At 43.8% G+C, this 20,144-nt stretch overlaps 1 protein-coding gene across 1 annotated transcript; it reads left to right on the top strand.

Moving 5' to 3' along the window:
* Positions 1 to 208: 208 nt before the first annotated feature.
* Positions 209 to 7,922, top strand: gxylt1b (glucoside xylosyltransferase 1b). Its single transcript, XM_080492081.1, has 7 exons — positions 209 to 488; positions 1,709 to 1,919; positions 2,512 to 2,643; positions 2,741 to 2,992; positions 3,206 to 3,329; positions 3,456 to 3,628; positions 6,410 to 7,922. Exons 1-7 carry the CDS (start codon positions 286 to 288, stop codon positions 6,569 to 6,571), a joined length of 1,257 nt encoding a protein of 418 aa, XP_080348207.1. The 5' UTR covers positions 209 to 285; the 3' UTR covers positions 6,572 to 7,922.
* Positions 7,923 to 20,144: the final 12,222 nt, after the last annotated feature.

Raw genomic sequence — 20,144 nt, 5'->3', positions numbered from 1 at the left:
CCTCTGGCATTCCAGTTTTCTTTCACATTCTATAAACACCCACACGAGGATAACTGTTCCCCCTAAATCGCAAGAATACGTGCAGAAACCCCGAATCCCGCAGGATAAGTATTTGCAGTTCATTGCAGCACCACCAGAGGGCGCCACTCGCGCACGTTGCTCTCGAGTCTTATTCTGTAAGCGCTCGCCGGAAGCGCGCGGCCTCGGCCTCCGGCTTGACGGCAGTCTCCCAACAAACGCTCGTTGTCTGTGTCATGACTTTAGCTGCGAGTTACAAACTCCATCATGCGGCGCTACATGCGCGCACTGATGCTGTGCACGGTGTTCGCCGTGTTCTCGGGCCTGTTTGTCTACAGTAAGCTCTTCTCCTCGGACGTGTCGGTCGCCGGGAGCGGTGCGAAGAGGGGCTTCTTCCCACCGAGAGTCCCCGGAGCCAGGCGAGGGGCCGCGGACAAGACCGGGCCCCGAGACGCGCACTGGTACCACCGGTACGATCAAGAATGAAACATCTCTCCTGAGACGAAGCTGAAAAAAACAAACTACTAAAGCTATTGATTGCATTTTAGATGGTAGCAGCAGGGGGGGGGATGTTTTCTGGAACAGCTGTGATGTGGAGGAATGTGACGCTGGTTCCCATTCAGGTGGATGACAAACAGCTAATGTGGAGAAATGGGATAGTAATCGATTACCTGCTCAGGTCCGCTTATTGTTTATTGATAAGAAACATCCTAAACAATCTCAAAGCACAGCGCTGTGCTTCATCTGATAGAGATTTGAATGTTTTCCAAGTAACGCGTTACATTACTGCAATGAAGTAGTATCTCCGGATACCTATTTGAGTGTGTAATGCGATCCAGTACTAATCAAACATTTTGATCTGCTTTCTATAGTCAGTACGTGTTGTGTTGTAAGAGAAAAATACCTGCTTTATTTGTTTACAAAACCAAGAGTTGCCATGTGACGTTAATTACTTTTATTTTGTTGACATGAAAAACGTGTGTCGAACACATTTTAGTTCAGGGTTCACGTACAAGCCCGAATTCACCTCGAGTGGGCCAGACTGATAAAATGGAGCCATAATAACCTTTAAGTTGAAAACTTTTAAAGAGTATACGTGGGTGAAAATGTCTATATTTCTGCAAGACCAAACAATTCCAATGGAAAATGACTCCAGCCTCAACATAAAGCATAAATGTAATGAAGCTTTCTGATGCAAAATACAGTGACGGGTCCAGAAAACGACACCGACAGCTGCTGCATGTTTTTATAAATTCACCCTGACAACATGACTTTGAGTAGTTTGCTAAGATCTAGGTTGTTCTCCTTCACAGCAGCATTGATATCACAGCTCGGGTCTCTGATGTGGTGTGCACTACTCTTCAGAAGCTTCTTTTAAAAAAAAAAAAAAAATAGAACATTTTCATAATCGGTTGATTGGTGGGCCGGATTCGAGCCTCTTTTTGGCCCACGGGCCTTATGTTTGACACCCCTGTGATAGAAGCTTGGATATTTTCTATTAATTTAATCGATTTACCAACCGCCTTTATAAGAAAACCTTGTAATTTCACCCGTAGTTCAGCGCAGACTAAACAGTCGTTGCTCTTGGGTAGAAAAGCTCCGTGTGTTTCCGGTCGCGTTGGAAAGCAAGGCGATGAATTCGAACAAGCAAAGCGGAATTATTGGAACTGGTCTCCGTCCTTTCCTCCAGGTACATCGTGCGTCAGCAGGGCCAGATGGAGGCTGTTGGCTCCGGCGGTCAGCGCAGCCCCGAGCCCGCTATGCACCTGGCGGTGGTGGCCTGTGGCGAGAGGCTGGAGGAGACCGTCACCATGATCAAGTCTGCCGTGCTGTTCAGCATCAAGAGCCTTTACGTGCACATTTTCGCTGAAGATCAACTCCACGCGAGTTTCATGGAAGCTGTGAGTAGAAAAAAATTAATAAAAAATTTTTGTTTTTGGGCTGGGCCAAAAAATAGATTTAATCAATTAATCGAATTTGTAGTTAAAACAGATTTTTGGGCATTTTTCATGTTCTGTTCTGCCGTTCCTTGTGGGTTTCCGTGGTTGCTGTTGCACTTTTACTTAAACCGGGGTTAAAACTTGAATTTGTTGAATGATGGCGCCTCATTTACTTTTTATTTTGAAGATTGTTTATATGCATTTTAACTCTGAGGACAATCAGAGCAATAAACTTTCAATTTTGACTATAAATCTGATGTCTGCAGTCATTTTTACATGCATTGAGAAAAAAATCGTGTCGAAACTTGAATGTTTCTTTAAAAAAATCGTACTTATTTATGTATTTTTTCTTTGTTAGATGCTGCGTTTTCAATCCCAGGATCACAACTTATCAAACATTAACATTTCAACATAATTATTCCACCAGTAGGATTTGTTTAGTCGTTGCGAGACGTGTTCACACATAGTCTTACAGAGGCAATGGCATTGAATATGTGTGTGTGTGTGTGTGTGTGTGTGTGTGTGTGTGTGTGTGTGTGTGTGTGTTTTCCAGCTGGAGTCGTGGCCCACTTTTATCCGCTCCAGATTCAACTACTCGGTGTACGCCATCAGCTTCCCCAGTGAGAACGCAGCGGAGTGGAAGAAGCTCTTCAAACCCTGCGCTTCTCAGAGGCTCTTCCTTCCTGTGGGTGTATAAAGAGAACCTCGCCATGGTGATGATCTCTAATTACTATCAACGGGAGCGTTTCAGTGACCTTTCCGTCGGTGTCGTGTCCCTGCAGCTGATTTTAAAGGACGTGGACTCGGTCGTGTACGTGGACTCGGACATCGTCTTCCTGCAGCCGGTGGATCACTTGTGGGGCTTCCTGTCCCGCTTCAATTCCTCTCAGCTGGCCGCCATGGCTCCGGAGCACGAGGAGCCTCGCATCGCCTGGTACAACCGCTTCGCCCGCCACCCGTTTTACGGCAGGACGGGCGTCAACTCGGGGGTCATGCTCATGAACATGACAAGAATGAGGAGCACCTTCTTCAAGGTGAGGCTGAATTCTGCCAACACTTTTTTATTTTTTGTGTGTATTTATCCTAAAGGCCACCAGGTGTCGCCCTTTCATTGCAGTTGATATGCACTCAGGCGAATGAAGGAGATCAACTTCATCTCAAGTTTTAATGCTTCTGTGAAACCATTCCAAGATATTCAAGAGACATGTGGGTTTTGTATAGTTACATGGGCTCGTTTGCATGAACAGAATGACATGACATCAGTGGGGCTGCGCTGGGAGGAGCTCCTCATGCCTTTACTCCAGAAATACAAGCTGAACATAACTTGGGGAGACCAGGACCTTCTCAACATAATCTTCCACTACAACCCTGGTAAGAATCCACAGAAACACTAACGCCGGTGTCGCCGTTAGATATTCAGTCTGTCATGTTTGCCACAAGTCGTAACTCCCAGATCGTCACACCGGTTTGCTGACACGAGTGTATCCCAACATCCAGAGTCCTTGCTGGAGTTTCCCTGCCAGTGGAACTATCGCCCCGATCATTGCATCTACGGCAGCAACTGCGCCTCCGCCGAGGAGGACGGCATATACATCCTGCATGGAAACAGAGGCGTCTACCACGACTACAAACAACCTGCTTTCCGGGCTGTTTACGAGGCCATTAAGAAGGTTGGTACGTTCGGGGTGCTCGTCCACAAGTGTGTGGGTGATTTTTGAATATTAAGGGTCCGTGAACTGAGCTACAGTGCACACTATGGGCTTGTTAATTTGATGCCGGCGTGTTGTGGAGCTGATTAGACCAGAAGGATTAGCTGCAGTAAAACACAAAACCGAAGCTAAAAGTGGAGACGAGGCAGTTGCGGGTGTATAAATATCGAAATTGTTCTGGTACAGCCTTTAATGTCGAGAGACACGTCTGGCTTTCCTGCACCAAAATCATTCATTTAAATGTCTATGTTAAAGGAGCGGAGCTTTAATGTCCCTCACACTAAATTAAAATCTTAAAAGTCTGGCTGTAATTTACCGTAGTAGAGCAAACTGCGGGTTAGTACTGCAGCCCGCTGAGCGTAATTGAGGCGGCCTCATTCTCTTCTGATGGAGGCACTCGGCTGCCGCGTTACCGTCACAGGTGTCGGCGCGCTTCACTTTCCATTCCCGTCTCACGCGTCAGACGGGAGCGAACGCCCCCAGTTGGAAGTCTCTCGGGTGCTTCAAAGTTTCAGAAAGGCTCACCAGCTCCTCCCTCACAGTGTTGTGGGTGTAATTTAGTGCAGCCGGCGCTTTTTCCAGCCGCCAGTGAACCCCCGTGACACACCTGCTCTCCCCTGCTGCCCTCTTTCTTTACCCTGTGAGATTAGGTTTTGGATTGGGACTCACCCCCTCCCCCCCTCTCCACCCAACAGTAAAAGTGCCACTGACCTCAGGTTGTCTGCACTGGGGGAGCACAAATCTCCGGCAGAAGGCTGGAAACGAAAGCTAATTCCCCCCTTGAGGATGTTTATGGGTTGCTTACCAGCAGTGTAATGATATTGACGACACAAGTGGCATTTACTTAATGAAGCCATCAAGGCCGGGACTCTCATTGCTTTCCTATTGACAATAAATCCGCGTGATGGCTTATCCATACCTTATCCATTGCCTGCAGTTAAGACTTTGGCTTTGTTGGACTGGATCAATTGTGGCAAAAAGGACACGTGTACCTGTACGATATGTGCTGGCAGAAGCAGCTGCACAAGAGGACACAGCACTTTTTTTTTTTTTCCCCTTTTCCCTAATAGCAATGCGTTTATGGATTTGTGATTAAAGTGTGTTTGCCAGGAGGATCCAGGAGTATGGATTTGTCATCTTTATATCTCCCGACATGCAGTTTCATCCGTTTCAGCTTGTTCTCTCGCCGCCGCCGGCCCTCAGGCCGCGTGGTATTGGCTGTAGTGAAAAGATTAACAGGACGCTGCCGCACTGGCGGCTCCGTGTGAGCAACCCAGACCAACGTCCATCTTACAAACTTACATTCAGTGTTGGACGATGAAACTTTCTTTCAGGAGTAGTCCGAACTAATGGAGCCATTTACATGGAAACATGTAGCAACAGTGTCATCAGGTGATTGATGGGACCGGAGACACGTTCACTTACAGTGGAAATATCAGTGTTTACCGTCCATCCATCCATTACAGTACTAACCACGAGGCCTGCTGACAATCTATCATCATAAAATGACTAATGCATCCATGTCAGCTCGCAACAAAGGGTGGTAAAGATGTCGGCGGCGGCGAGCTAAAGCCATCCGCTGTAAAAGTTTTAGGTTCATCTCCTAACCGGGTCCATTATTGTAGCAGTTAATATTTCCTAATAAACCGTGGCTAACGCATGTAAATCACCGCCCGCGTCCCGTGTCGTCACACAAAGAGACGGCGAGGCGAGACGGCCGAGTGCCGCTTCCTGTCCACGACTCCAAACCGACCAACCGCACGCAGCCTGTCCGTCATAAAGCATCTCCGCCCTCCCGCCGCCGCCGCCACAAAAAAAAAAAAAAAAAAAAAAAAAAGCTGTGCCCGGGAAGCGGCAGTTAAATTTTACAGCCAGTGGTAGGTTTGGAGTTGGGAGTCTGTGCAGCAGCAGTGCCCCATCAGCCGCACAAAATCAATACACAAACTGTAAATGCGAGTTTATGACCGGCGGGTGTGTGTATAAGTATGCGCTCGTAAAGACGCCGTTCTCTTTGTGACCCAATATCAGACACCCGGCTGCAAGCAAATGAGCTGGCATTAAAAAAAAATAAAAAGGTAATTCCCATTTGATTTCCTCGGAGCATTGTAAAGGCCCCTTCATTATTGGGAAGACATGAAATTTTTCTCCTGTAATCCCCGGTTATCACTGGACGGTAAGCCTATAGCATAAAACGGACTCCCAGCAACGCAGGAGCGCTTTATGTGTTGCCCGGCTGACCAATCAGACTCCCGAGTCCCACATGAGTCCAGCATGCCTTATGGATTTAAGTTTTTTTTTTTTTTTTTTTTTTTAATTTATTTATCCGGGGGAAAAGAGATCTTTCAAGCTGGAGCGCTGCCCAGAGCACCACTTTGCTTGCTTACCGAGAGAATCTGATCAATTCCGGAGGAGCAGCGGGGAGCCGAGAGACTCGTCCTCGGGGGGGTTTGGTTGGTTGGGATTTTACAATCTGGGATTTTTCAGCTGCTCATCTTTCAGCTCCTCCGAACCTACCGGCTACTGCGAAAGCTTATTTTTGCAGCTTTTTGAAGAAACCGAGATCGAAAGAACGCAAGTCATCTCCAGCATGCCAGCGTGAAGTCACTTTGGATACGGAAAAAAGGCTTTTGTTGTCCTTGAATTAATATGCGAGATTGAATGTATAAACTGTGAGGGGTTTTTAAAAACTTTTTTTTTTTTTTAGGTTCAACTTCCGACTAACGACCTGTTTTGTCGTTGCAGTACGCTTTCGGCACAGACCCACTGACCTCTTTGTTGGACCCTTTAGAAGAGCGACTCTTAGAGACGACACACACCTACTGTGGCAAATCGCACACACTCCTCACCAAGCGGCTGGCGCACAGCCTGACACACCTCAGCAGAAAGGTTTCACACGGACGGTGACCAAAACGAAGGACAGCGACCAAACGGAGCCTCTTTTTTTTTTTAAAAAAAACAACATTTTTTTGAACAGGCTTTAGCAAGAAATTGAACTGCTCATCTTCAAAGCCAGCTGAAGCTGTAACAGAAGTTTTTTTTATTTTTTTATTATTATTATTTTTTGACATCGACGCGGACCAAACGGGGTTTTGCGGGCAAACCACTTCCACACTGCAGACGAATGATGAGTAGAGGCTTTGGGGTTATTTGGGAGAGCAGCTGCTGGAAGCTCTCTTAAGACATCTGGGATCGTCTCGGACTGAGACTAATAACTGTTCTCCACTTTGTAAATTGCTTTGGGTAAGAGTGTGACGTAAATCCCTGAAATCAAGTAGAGCGGCGGCCATTTGCTTTCCCAGCCAAGGACTAAAACTCATCTGCCGAGTCACTCCGGATTTTCCTCACCCTCTTGTTTTATTGCAGGGTTTTTTGTTTTTTTTATTATATGCGAGCTTTTCTATTTTACAGACTCGTTCATGTTTTTCTTATTGTCTCTTCCACGCAGTCACTCTGTCAGTGCCTCCGGTTACTGACTGGAAACCGTGTAAAAGGTTTGGAAGAGAAGCGCTTGACTTTCCATATTGGAGAATTAGTTGAACCTTGAGAAGCACTCTCATCAAGAGAGACATCAGGACTGGACGAAGGGCTTCCTCAGGTCCCAGTTTTTGTGTATGCACAGGACCACTTTTCTCAATTTTCAGAAATCACGGGCGGCAGTCGTTGGAAGGAAAAAGTGCAGACGAAGCACATTTTTTGTCAAAACAAAGGTCGGGCAAATGAACTCGTGTCGTTTCCCCACTTTCCATCGCTGACCTTGTGAATATTATTGCAGTAGTTTAGCGTCAGTGAATCTCGTCTGTATTAAAACATGCAGACCAGGCAGGCTGACACGTTGTCGTTCTCGTACGGGTTTTCTTTTCTTTCTTTTTTAAAAATGTTTTTATAACTTAAGTCGCTGTGACTGTGATTGGCTTCACATAGCCACCTTTATTTTTCTTACTTAACATACTTTATGGATTTTGTTATTAAAAATGTGAACCTATGTACTTTTTTTACATGCATGTAATGACAACACATGTGCTGGAAATACATGTGATGCACGAGCTGCAAACAAACATCCCAGTTTGCTGTTGAATATACGAATAAGCTATGAATTTCCTCCTGATGCCAAAGTTATTTTAGTTTTATTCCTCTTGTAATTGTTTTTGCACCTCCGAATGTATTTTGGACTTTAAGGGTTTAAATCCTAATGTTGTGACTCTTTGTGTTTTACTTTTCTTTTTTTTTTACATTAAAGACTGTTTCCTGTTTGTAGAACCTGTTCAACGAATGTGTTTGTTCTAACCACTAGAGGGCAGCATTTTTTCACATGTCTGCCAGTGCCTTCAGAAAAAGAGGATCCTTAAAGTTTTGGAAATACATGAGGGGGATTTATTTTTCATGAGTGAAATGTATAATGAAATAGTGACTTCTTTTAGAAAAAAAAAAAAAGTAATTTTGATAAACTTCAATAAGCAGGTTATGAGATTAAAATTTAAATGTCCTTGAAAGACTTAAGATATTTTCTTTCACCAACATAAATTCATCAAAATCTCCTGTTTCTTTTTCTTTTAACTAATAAAGTAGGATCTTGCTGGCTCTAAAGATCTAACTTGAGGTAGATTGATGATATGTTTCTAATGCTGCCTCAGGCTGATCGATGGGCTTGCCAATAATCTATGACTTTCCTATACCTGCGGTCCTGCCTCAGCTCTGAGGAGCTCATAAAGTGGAGGTGATGGACCAATAATCAGCCATATAGGTGACACTGCATGGCGTTGGCTGCAATGCATCAGTTTATGCTTATTCCCATTAGATCGGGCATAGAAATATCCATTCATGGCTCCGGAGGTAGTTTGATTCATTGCACCAGAAGTATCCTCGATTCATCACTATATATCTGAATGAGAGCTTATCAATTAGCTTTATTGACCTGTGTGCTTAAACGCAACATGTAACAGTCCGGGTCCCCAGGGAGAGGAGAGACAAAGGCTTGAATTGACCAGCATGTTGAAAGATTCAATATTGTCCGTCCTCCAAGGTTTCATTTTCCCATGTTTTATATCGTAATAAATAACAGATTTTTATTTCTTTTGTGCCAGCGCAGCCGGGAGAGAAACTATTTAAAATAAATACGTGACCTCCAGCATTTGGAGTGGGCTGAGTGGAAGATGAGAGGAAACGGGGACATTGTGGAATAATTAAATGTACGACTGTGCGCGCCTGTCTCTGTGTTTGTCATGGGCAGAAAGAGAAAGCCTGCTAAGGTGGGCCTTTTTTTTTTTTTTTTTTTTCCTGCAGAACCAAATATTGAAGCAGAGAGATGAGTGAGTGTGTGTGGGGGTGGGTGGGAGGGGGGTGTTACCCGATGGAGCACATTCATGATGAAAGAAAGGAACAAGGCTGTCCCATCCAGTGCAGCCATTAGAGCTCTTTGGGGCTTCAGAGCTTGATCTTTTGGACAGTTCTTACCCGAAAACAGAGTTGGGACGTCAACATGGCATCGTCAAACAAGAACCGAGACATTTACAGAAGAAAAGAGCCACATTTCAGTGCCACTATTGGAGTAAGCTAAAAAAAACAATTAGTAGATTAATATCAGTGTACATCTTGGACAGGGGCAAATGGAAACAATCAAAATAATACATTTATACATCCATCATTTAAATATCATTTTATCAACTCATGATCATGGAGGGATACACCATGAGCAGGTCACCAGTGTGGGACAGGACAAACAAGAGAGAGAAACAACCAAACACACTCAAAATTGCCTGAAAGCATGAATTAAGTCTTAAGTTAACTTGTGAGAGAAATACAAGACTTGCAAGAATATGCAGACTTAATTCGCCTAAACTGGAATCGATTGGAGATAACCTAACTAACTAACCTACCGCGACTCTATCCCTTATAAGATATATGATGGATTGTCTTCATACGAAAACCAAACACAGAGCCTCTGTCCGTTTAATTGACTGCTCATCGAGACCCAAACTCACAACCCAGATGTGGTTTTGTTTATAACGACTTGCGATCAGACTGTAAAATACTGTTGCATTATTCATCAAACCTTATTAAGGCAATGGTTGGAATTAGAAGAATCACTTTTAACTTCACTCTATAGAAAGTGAAAGACGTCGAGGCTCAATGAGAATTCGCTGTCATTTTCTTTTTTTCTTTTGAAGTTGTTCTTATTGATGTGACGTTCCGACGAGGAAGAAGGGAACGTCTCCGTCTAAACTGACAGCTGAGGTCTAACATACACAACGCACCTTTGAACAGATACAAGCAGCAAACACACGCCTATTGATATTGTTGTACTGTGTACAACTTCCGCCGCGTACGTTTGAGCGTGTGTGTCACACATACCTCAGGATGGCGGCGCGGCGGGGGGTCATTTACATGCTGTAATAGGGTCTACATATCACTGCTGCAGGAGATGAGACGGGGGGCGGCGGCGGCGGGGGGGGACGGGGACGCAGGGCCCAAATGTTCGCCACAACCAGAAATGTCATGTTTACGTGCTTCTTATTTACACGCGCGCGACTCGGGGGGTTTACGTTTGATGCCCGGCGGGATGGAATATGACATCTTTGCTCGCAACTGACACGGAATTTGCTTGGGTGATTCACTCGGTGCGTCACGGGGAGACGAGGACGAGTGACGGGTCTTTTCGGCAGATTGGTTTATTTACCTCGCCGCGTATTTACCGCGCGTGTTTGTCAGACTCGGGATTCATAGAAAAATGCCACAAAGCCAAGCCAAGTGATGTCCGGCCGGCTCGCCGAGAAATTGTGCGGCTCTTCAAGTATGTGAGGTACACAAGATCCTGTTAAAACTGGATGTTGAGTGGGGGTTTGGAGTGTTATCTTGATTTGCTAAATAAAGACCGAGAGCACCGTGGTTGAAAATACACAATGTCGTTATGCTCCGCAGGGTGTACGGAATCTAGTCTGACATTTTGGAAAATGTTTTCCTTTGAAATGGTATTTCTATGTTAAAAAAAACGCCAAAAACAAACATGTATACACTTGTGTGTACATTTAAGTCGACACTGATGTTTTTTTTCGAAAAAACTTTGAGCTTTGAGCCACAGAATTCACATGTTTCTCGATGTGTTCGCTCAGGGAGCACAGACCTGGACATAGCAGCTCTGGATAAACGTTCAAAACCCATTACAATGTCAAATTATACGTGTCATCATATTTACAAAAACCGCCTTTGTCTGTCACCAGCGAGCGCCGGGGTTTAACGTACATTCAGTCGTTTAGTCGGAGGTGGAGTGTAATTATCGGAGAGTCCTTGTGAGTCGGATCCACTTCAGTGTTTAATGGGCGAGTGGGTTCTGGTGATGCTGTGGAGAAAAATAGTGTCGCCTGCTTGTATGTTTATATAGATATGAAGCTTCATATAACATATAGGTAACGTTTTGCTTTTCGCTTTTGCCATCGAGGATTTCTGGATTTTGATTGTCTGTCTTTACCCACAACCTTGTAGCGTTTGTCCAATGGGGGGGTTCTTATAATACTCTTATAATGCATTATTGTACTGTCTTTTAGTATGAGTGAGTGTAGTGTTTTCTTTATACATGCATGTTGTATTCAAGTTTACCCTTATTACCAAGTACTGACAGGCTCCAGCTGCATATTCAAGGGTTTTATGTATGAGTCTTCATATGTAAATGACTGCAGCTCACACACACACACACACACAAACCATAGTAATGCATTTTCTGCAGTGAAGGCAACCATCACGATGCACATTTATATGCACATGTTGCGCAATATACTCTCCTGTCTGTAATGCATACGTACACTTCACACTCGCCCGGGGACCCCATCTTCTATGCGCCCAATACCAAACTTGAGGCCTCCAGCAGAAAGCAGAGGGCGTGCCGAGATGGAGAGGCTGACATCAGAAATGGGAGTGACCCCGCCGCTTTTATATCTCAGCATAACCTGACCCTCCTCCTCTCTTCCCTGCTGCATGCTCATCGTACAACAATAGATTTCCCATTACTGCTCCCTTCTTCACTCCATCCCTCAATCACAGCCCCGCAATATTTACCCCAGGAGTGATCTGATTCAGGAACCACCTCTGTGTCCGGGTGTCCGTGTGTGTGTGTCCGTGTGTGTGTGTGTGTGTGTGTGTGTGTGTGTGTGTGTGTGTGTGTGTGTGTGTGTGTGTGCGTGTGGTCGGACATGTGTGCGTATGTGACTATTTCTCATGGTGGAAAATATATGGAAGTGTAGTCATACGTGCCACCGTGTATATATGCGTGTGTGTGTGTGTGTGGTGTGTAGCTTTATTGTACTCCAAAAGCTCAGCACTTATCTTTTCCTTTCTCCTCTTTTTACCCCACTCTTCACATACACTCTCTCTCTCTCTCTCTCTCTCTCTCTCTCTCTCTCTCTCTCTCTCTCCCTCTCCCTCTCCCTCTCTCTCCCTCTCTCTCCCTCTCACACACACACAAACACACTCTCTTGCTTTCCCCTGTGAGCTTTTCAATTAGGTAATTACAGTGGCAGTGAATAGAGCCTGCCTGGACACTGGCGGTCTATTGTAGAAGCACCTGTCCCCCCATAGACAGCAATTACCTGCCAGGCTGGAGGGGAGTTGCAGGCTATTGTCTGTGTGCACGCGGTTCTGTGTGTATGAATCAGCAACAGTGGCCCTACGTCTCGGCGGCTCCGTACTATGTATGTACTGTTTTTGTATCCATGCAGGTGTGTTTTTACTACCAAAGAGTCCATTTTGTGTGTGTGTGTATGTGTGTGTGTGTGTGTGTGTCAAAGATGCCTAATATAATAACGTTCAGCAATAGAGGAAGTTTAGGGTGTAATTTTATTTTGAGTTTGTTTACCGACACGATATGGGCCCATCTTTAGTCACGATTGTGTGAGCGCTACACTGTACGTTTTTAATGCCTGTGAAGGGAGGATGTGTGGACGTCATGCTGCGAGAGCTGAGCGGTGAGATTTCGCCTGCGGGGCCTAATAGCTGAGATACCACTGCAGCACATTCGCCACAGAATTAACACTTTGTTAACATTTCAAACCCTGCTAAGGAGTCAACCAGAGGGGGTGGGGGGGGGGGGGGGGGGGGTGGGTCTGCAACAGTTATCCAGGACTCAAGCAAAGTGATAATTTAAAGCATTACAAATATTATCTAAGTGGAAACTAAAATTTGCATATTTATATATCCGTAGACCAGAGACGTGGTAACTGGAAGCCCAAGCTTTATATGTACTGTAAAGAGTATGAGGCACTTTTTTTTTATGAAGGAAAACAATTAGTAAAACACGGAATGTGTTCACTGATTAACTTTACGTTTGATTGATATTAATCCGGTTGCACTGAAGTAAGTTTGCCATTTTTCCGAAGAATAAACTAAAATGAACCTTGCTGTAAGCAAACTCAAGCGTAGATCCTCAATTGTACAAGCAATAGCATTACTTTTAATCACAATATAAAGAAACCCGGACTTGTTTGAAGAATTGAAGATGTCCATCACATCGGTTCAGATGAGAGGTGAAACGTCTCCAAAAATAAATTAGACGCCGTTTCATCCGTATCATTTTTGAAGTATTGAGCAGAGCGTCTTTAACTCTTCTCCTTAGTTTCATTATTTATTGGTTCACAACCAATTATCTCCATCGCGCTGAAGCCAGCCTGCGTGTAAGACTGGCATTTTCCGCCAAAGATGGCAGCGTTGGTTGCCGAATGTCAAGTGAAGCCCCGCTGTTTCCCGTTGCATTAATTGCGCGGAGTGAGAGCTTTTGATGTGTGACTCTACTGGTTTATTTTGGTAATGTCAGCGGCAGTGCATCAACTTACAAATGTGGTGTCAAATATGTCACATTTTAGCATCGGCTTTAATTCTTTTTCATTTTTGTCAAAGAAAAAAAAAACCTCTTTGGTACACAACAAACAAGCAAAGGTGGTTATGTTATAAAAATGATACCGCATACAGTAGTCGAGAACAAATATGCCTTATTACTAGCAGAGTGTAAGTTTGTGTTGAAGGAGGGTTGAGGGGATATTTTCCCATGATGGCATGTAAAAGATTCCCCGGGCATCTTGAAAGAAGAAATCATGAAAGAGGAATTCACCCCCTGCAGCATAGCGTTGCCCGCACTGCCACAAACCACATTTCTGGCCCCGGCACTCTCTTTCATTTTTTATTAAAAAAAATTTTTTTCATTTTAAAATGTCACGGAATATGTTTCCATCAGAGAAAATCAGGGTTTGCATTGGGTACAGGGTTTTGTTGGCGGTTTGGGCATTTCAAGAAGCAAAGTTACATGTGACGGCAAAAGGTAAGATAAAAGTACTTTTTTACACTGTTAAATAGAAATATATATATAAAAATCTTTTACTGGTGCATAGCTGTGAATGATCAATCACGGGAATGTATAATTAGTGCATACAGAGAAGCAGATGATCCATTCAAATGGTTTTTTTGTCCTGAATGAAGAGGAAGAGGAAAAATAAAGAAGTACCTTCCATAGTAGAGCTGGTATTCCAAGATGGAGAACAGCCACCCGTGCCAACTCCAATGACTATCCAGAATGGAAGCGAGCCTCCCAAGACGTTCTCCAGAAGATGTCCTAGACTTAGTATAGAGCAGTCAAATCTGCATGCTGTGCAGTGTGACCCCGACAAACCCCTAAACCTCACGACAGAGGAACTGGAGCATTTTATTAGGTTCTATGGTCTACATGTCAGTATGGATGACCAGCCAGCCGAGTGTCCCAGGTAGCTGACCCCAAGAATCTGACTATGGACTTATAGTACAACTTGATTTTCTCTCATGGAGATATGGTCAAGGATTAGCCCTGGACATTCCGTACTGTGATGCTCGTTCACTTCTTTGTCATGTAATCCGAAGAAGTCCAAAATATTCTACTTGGTACCGTGAGTCATCTTAGAGGTAACTGCATCACTTCTTCTTTTACATGAGCGTTGGCAGCCGTGCTTCACTTGGATTTAAAGATGCGAAAATGAGATGTGTTTTGTCGGCTGTAGAAGAAGCCTTGATAACAGTCGATTCAGAGGAGGGGTTGTGTTGGCAGTTCAAATTTCCCTAGTTAATAAAACAATTAGATATTGTCGGACGAGTGGAGAGCAAGTAATTGGCACCAAATAATAATAAAGGGAATCCTTTCTTAAGTTAAACATTTCTTTGTTTACACTTGACACTAGAGAATCCTTTCAATATGAAAATAGTGCAGTAACTGCAGCGGCTTGTTGTCCACCGAGGCAGCGGAGGCGTACCTGTCCAAATTGCGCCGCGGCAATTCCCGTGTCCGTGTCTTCTTCTGGCAGCTCCCTGGCGTGTTAATTTACGCCCGGGTCCATTTTAGAGTGAGCACCTATTGATCTGCCAGGACACACATGTAAGCCCCTCAAGCTCTGTCAGACAAAAGCAAAACGTCTACTGCGGAGTGCGAGTGCGGCGTTTCACGCCACGTAATTCCCAAACCTCTCAAGGTGGCAAAACACTTCGGTAACACTTTATTCCATCTGTTCCCATGACAATACAGAACTATTCTGTTAATTAAAGCCCCCGTTTACTTTCCCCGTCAGGTTTTCCGACGGACAGGTTAAAGTGTGGGCGTTTACCATTAGAGAGCAGAGCCCACACACAGACAGATAATATTCAAATTTTGTGACTTTGACTTACTAAGTGAGAACTCTAAATGCACCACATCTCAATCTGTTTACTCTATTATTTCCCCCAGGATAAAAAAAAAAAAAAAAAAAAAAAAAGCAGCAGTGCATGGAAATGATTTGCTGTCAGATCCGTTCTATCAGCGGCCGCTTTGTAGTTCCTAAATGATGGCAGTGAGTAAAACGCATAACTCGTCTAATGGTTAGGCATCTTGGCAGGGTTCCAAGTTGCTGTAATCAAATGCATTCAGAGTTTATCAGTGATGTTTATCAGGCTTAGCGCTCCCGATGTTCCGGGTGGAGGATGCGAGGCAGGATATGAGGCTGATGGTTGTGATCAATCACCGATAGCATCGCACGGGACTAACGAGGCATCCTAACGAAGGAAACACAGAGAAAGGGATATAATTAGAAGGGGAAAAAAATAAAATCATAATTATCCAGCTTGAGGATGGATATGTACTGTCTGACAGCAGCGGCAGGACTGAAATAAGAATAAGAAAGTCAATATGGAAGCACTGTTAGCCTGACAGTTATGTATCGTGTGTTGAGAGAATCGGAAATCCCTTTTAAGATTCAATATTTATTAAACATTTAACACACTTTATCATAGTATGTTGAAAAAAAATGATTTCTAACACCAAGTGTCATAAATTAAATGAAACTCTTCTTAAATCACTGAAAGCGTCAAGCGACTCGGCACTCCGTTCAATTACTCCGTGGTGAACACAAGCAAACGAACGTAGACATCTTCTGGGGGATGGTTCCTTGAGTAAACACGATCTACGACACACAAAACCCTCATTTGAATACTCCCGTTTGCACAAGCAGTCACTCATGTTTGTTATTCGTAGTTGATCACCTGCAAAACGCTGCAATGCAAATTTGAAAGTGGGATCTTTTTGCTCGAGGATAAAATTAGCGACGCTTTACACAGGATCTAAGTCAAGCTGGGTTCTTCAATATTGCTACGGGGTGTAATAGTTGTTTAATGTTGGGTTTTGGATATCTATGGCCATCCATGGGTTAGTGTTGAAATCCCAAATCCCTTTTTTGTGGTGGTTAATCTTTATTTTTTTTTATTCTTACTATTATCGGTTACAATTCACATGTAAGGTCGTTTGTGTAACTCAAGACTCATATGACTTTGCATTAGATACTTTGAGATGTCAGGTTACAACCCCCGTGTGATTTCCTTTGTAAAAGGTCTTGAGAAGTTTGACCACTAGTGTCTCTCTTGGTTGATTGCAGGAAATGTTTAGGTGGAAAAAACAGTAAAGGAGTAGTTCTCGGAAGAAAAAAAAACCACGAAATTTTCAGTCCAACCCTTTTGTGGATTTCAAAAGTGTTTCCTTTTCTCCGAGTCGTGGACATCCCACAGCGAGGCAGACCGAACCAGCATGCGGATCTTCCTTTAAAGGTGAACATATTAAGGGCATTTCATCTACTCAGACAGGCCTCCCTTTGATCTGGGAATACACCGAGTCCTGAGCGCTGACAGCTTATGTAAGCAGCACAACCCTGCCTGTCGCTCAGATCTCGGCCACGTTTGCGAGGGAAGTGTCTCGAGCTGTTGAGAGCGCAGACATGAAGACACACCGAGAGAAAGATGGGTTGAAAAAAAATAAACAGACACTGACACGGGCAGGTTTTCCCACATACGTACTTGTCAATTGAGAATGAATTGGCGGAGAGCTCCCGGGCATCTGAAACAGTCAAACAGCAGTCAAGGTCATGCACAGCGGGATCACTTCCGAATCTTTACTACTGCGGCTCTGATGAAACCGAAGTGAAATCGACGCCCTCTGTGCTCCAGCTGTCCAGGGGAATGATTCCTCTTTCTAAGGACTCATTCATTAGGAGGTTAATGGCTCGAAATGTGGAATTAATTTAACGTCCAATAGAACACTTCCTGTAAGTGTGTGCTACAGAGACGGAGCGGACGGAGCTCAGCCATCAGCCTAATGTTCTTTAGGATGAATGGACCCCTCCCCTTTCCACTGAACTCCATTTCTCCCATACTGATCTCAGATATGCGCTGTTGGTCAAATTCAATTTATGGTTTAATTAACAATTTGATTCCAAAAAAAAAAAGGCACTCTCATGTCTTCAATAGCACAGCTGGACTTGAGATGTATTCATGGATACAGTGAATTGGAATGAAAAAAAAAAAGGAAAAGCAGAGATTTTGTCTAAGAGATTATTATAATAAATGACTGAGGCCCATATGAACTCCCACCCAGCAGCTGGAGGAAGACTGACTTACTGTCACTGTACTGTTCAGCAAAAAAAAATAAATAAAAAAATCCTCCGTTCCTTTGTTCTCAGGGGAGCAATAAAAAAAAAAAAAAAAAAACAGGCAGCAACTAAAATGATGCATGCATGCTCTGCGAGGACAATTTCTAATCATAATTTACCTCCAGCTCATCACAGTAAAGTTGTGTTTGCAAAGTGGTTAATTCCGTTTTGATTCAGTGCCATCGTAAAAAGACACACTCTGTGGAAGTGAACACTATTTCAGTTGTCAGCCCGTTATATTGGCCTATGGTGATTAAAGCCTTAAATTTTGATCACGAGTAATTCGCGCTCTCAATATTGTGATTAATCTGTCACTGTGGGGCAAGGTCATTCCTGGGAGCGATACAGCCGCCTTTTCATTTGTTGACGTGTTTTCATTGTCTAATGGCGTGTCATTGGCAAATGAAGGAAAACAAAGTTGAGCTAATTTATTGGTGAACCCTGGTAATAAATGCCATACGTTACAGGATATAAAGGATTATCTGAGCCGTCTCCTTATCTGCCTCTTCTTTGGTTATTGGCACAAAATTGGAGTTTCAGTCCCCGGTGTGTGTAATGTGAGCCCAAATGTGTGGGCCTGAATGGCCTCCAAGAAAGTACGCAGACATTAAACAATAAAGATTAATGTTTCATGAGCGTATAGACCCGGTGGATCAGTGTGTTGCTGGTGTTTTCATTGCATTTTCATGGAATTGATCAACCTCGGCTGTACGTGGATTCATCAATGCTCTAATTTAACATGAACAAATTAACATAAGCAGGGGGAGCAGTGGCCACAGAGATTATTGACCTGCAGTTTTTTACAGATCTCCGGTCCTGGCACAAGGAGCAGCCATGAACTGCAAAACAGAGGAATTGTAGCACAGGGACGTGCAAGACATTAAAATATTCGGGTCCACGGAGGACCACTCCATGCCAGAAGTTTTCCGCTATGTTGAGGTTTTATGAAACGAGCTTCCTTGAAAATTCAGTTCCTTAACAATGGAGTAAACAGGCTATTAAATGTGTGCAGATGTGCTACATTTATTCCTTTTTTTTTGTTTGTATGCACTGAAAAGTGCTGGAGGACGGCTGTGCCAGCTAATTTTGTGATGGCTGCACGTATTATTTGCTGCTTTTTTCCTCCAAATTCCTTTTTTTTTTTTAATAACTATCCTTATGAATTATGGAGGGATAATATTTTTACTTATTAGGACTCAGAGGTATACCTTGGAATAACGATAGCGGTGATGGAATATCATGCACGTGTTTCAGCCCCAATTGTTTTTGCTTTATATTGAGAGTATTTGTTAAAGATTGGCAGATGTTATCTGAAGCGAAGCTTGTTAGGTTGACTGCAGACCCACAGCAATACACCTGCCAAATGTGTACGGACACACACAAAAAAAACCACCCAAATGATCCAAATCTGTGTGTCTTGTTTCCTAGAAACAACCGAGAGCTATAAAGTTTCCCAGTGGGTCCGAGAGTGACCCTGGGCCGTCTTCTCCCGGACACGTGCCTGGTAGAGGTCTAATGGGAGCGGACCCGAGGGCATCCGAATCAGACGCCCACACCACCTCCAATGTCTTCCATGTATAGGAGGAGTGACGTCTCGGGGACGGTTGAGCTCGGCTGGCTGCCACCCTGTGAAGAAAACTCATTTTGGCCACTTGTATCTGTGATCTCATCCTTTTAGTCATGACCCAATGTTCATGACGGGCACAGACGTATTTTGTAAATAAGGGACTTCGGAATGCAGTTCCCTTTGGAATATCCTCCGACATGCTGCCTTCCAGGCGTCTTCGATGTCGGTCAAGTTACTTGTTTGCTGAACTGATCAGGGCGCGATCTACCTGCGTTTCATTAAGTGGAAAAATAATACGCCTTACTCCTAATTTTGCCCAGAATGTCTTCAGGAACGGTTCAGCAAAGAGCTTGTCTGAACTGCATGCAAATGTCCCTGTACTTTTATTTATTGGCTTAGTTTAGTCATGCGTCAATAAAACATCATAGTTGTAAAAGTGGTTATACTGCCTGTACTAAAATGTCGGCAGGAGGACAGTAGATCGCAGACGTGGATGTACAGTATATGAGACAACGTTCCGCCACTTCTGGTGGAGACTAAAGGTTAGGAAGAGTCGCATGGAGGAGGTCAGTAATGGTATCGGGTACTTCTAGATGATTGTAGAGTATAAAGAAAATGCTTTTTAACCCTCAAACTGAACAGCTTATGTCTCTCTTAACATTCGATATGAACCAATCGTGTTGAACGTTTTGTATTTGTGTATTTACTTTTTGGGATCTTTCATCTGTTTTTCTCTACCTGAAGCACAGCAGGGAGGCAAAACTCAAATTATGTTCTTCATAACATTTTTGCCTTCAAGTACGTGTCTGTGCCGTTTATCTACTTAAAAACAAAAACACTTGTATGAAACAGGACAGCTGTAAAAACATCCCCCACAAATGTTTCTGAACTACGATTCAAAGTACAACAAAGTACTTCATTTGAATTTTGGGGTGCATGATTGACCTTGGAGATAAAAATC

Source organism: Lipophrys pholis (assembly GCF_963383615.2).
Source record: "Lipophrys pholis genome assembly, chromosome: 22".
Classification (NCBI taxonomy): domain Eukaryota; kingdom Metazoa; phylum Chordata; class Actinopteri; order Blenniiformes; family Blenniidae; genus Lipophrys; species Lipophrys pholis.
This window is presented reverse-complemented; position numbering and strand designations above follow the sequence as displayed.

Excerpts from the sequence above, each read along its gene's own strand:
- gxylt1b (XM_080492081.1), top strand. The coding sequence starts at position 286 with ATGCGGCGCTACATGCGCGCACTGATGCTGTGCACGGTGTTCGCCGTG. Across the intron at positions 489-1,708 it reads GACGCGCACTGGTACCACCG|GTACATCGTGCGTCAGCAGG; the intron begins GTACGATCAAGA and ends CCTTTCCTCCAG. Across the intron at positions 2,644-2,740 it reads CTCAGAGGCTCTTCCTTCCT|CTGATTTTAAAGGACGTGGA; the intron begins GTGGGTGTATAA and ends GTGTCCCTGCAG.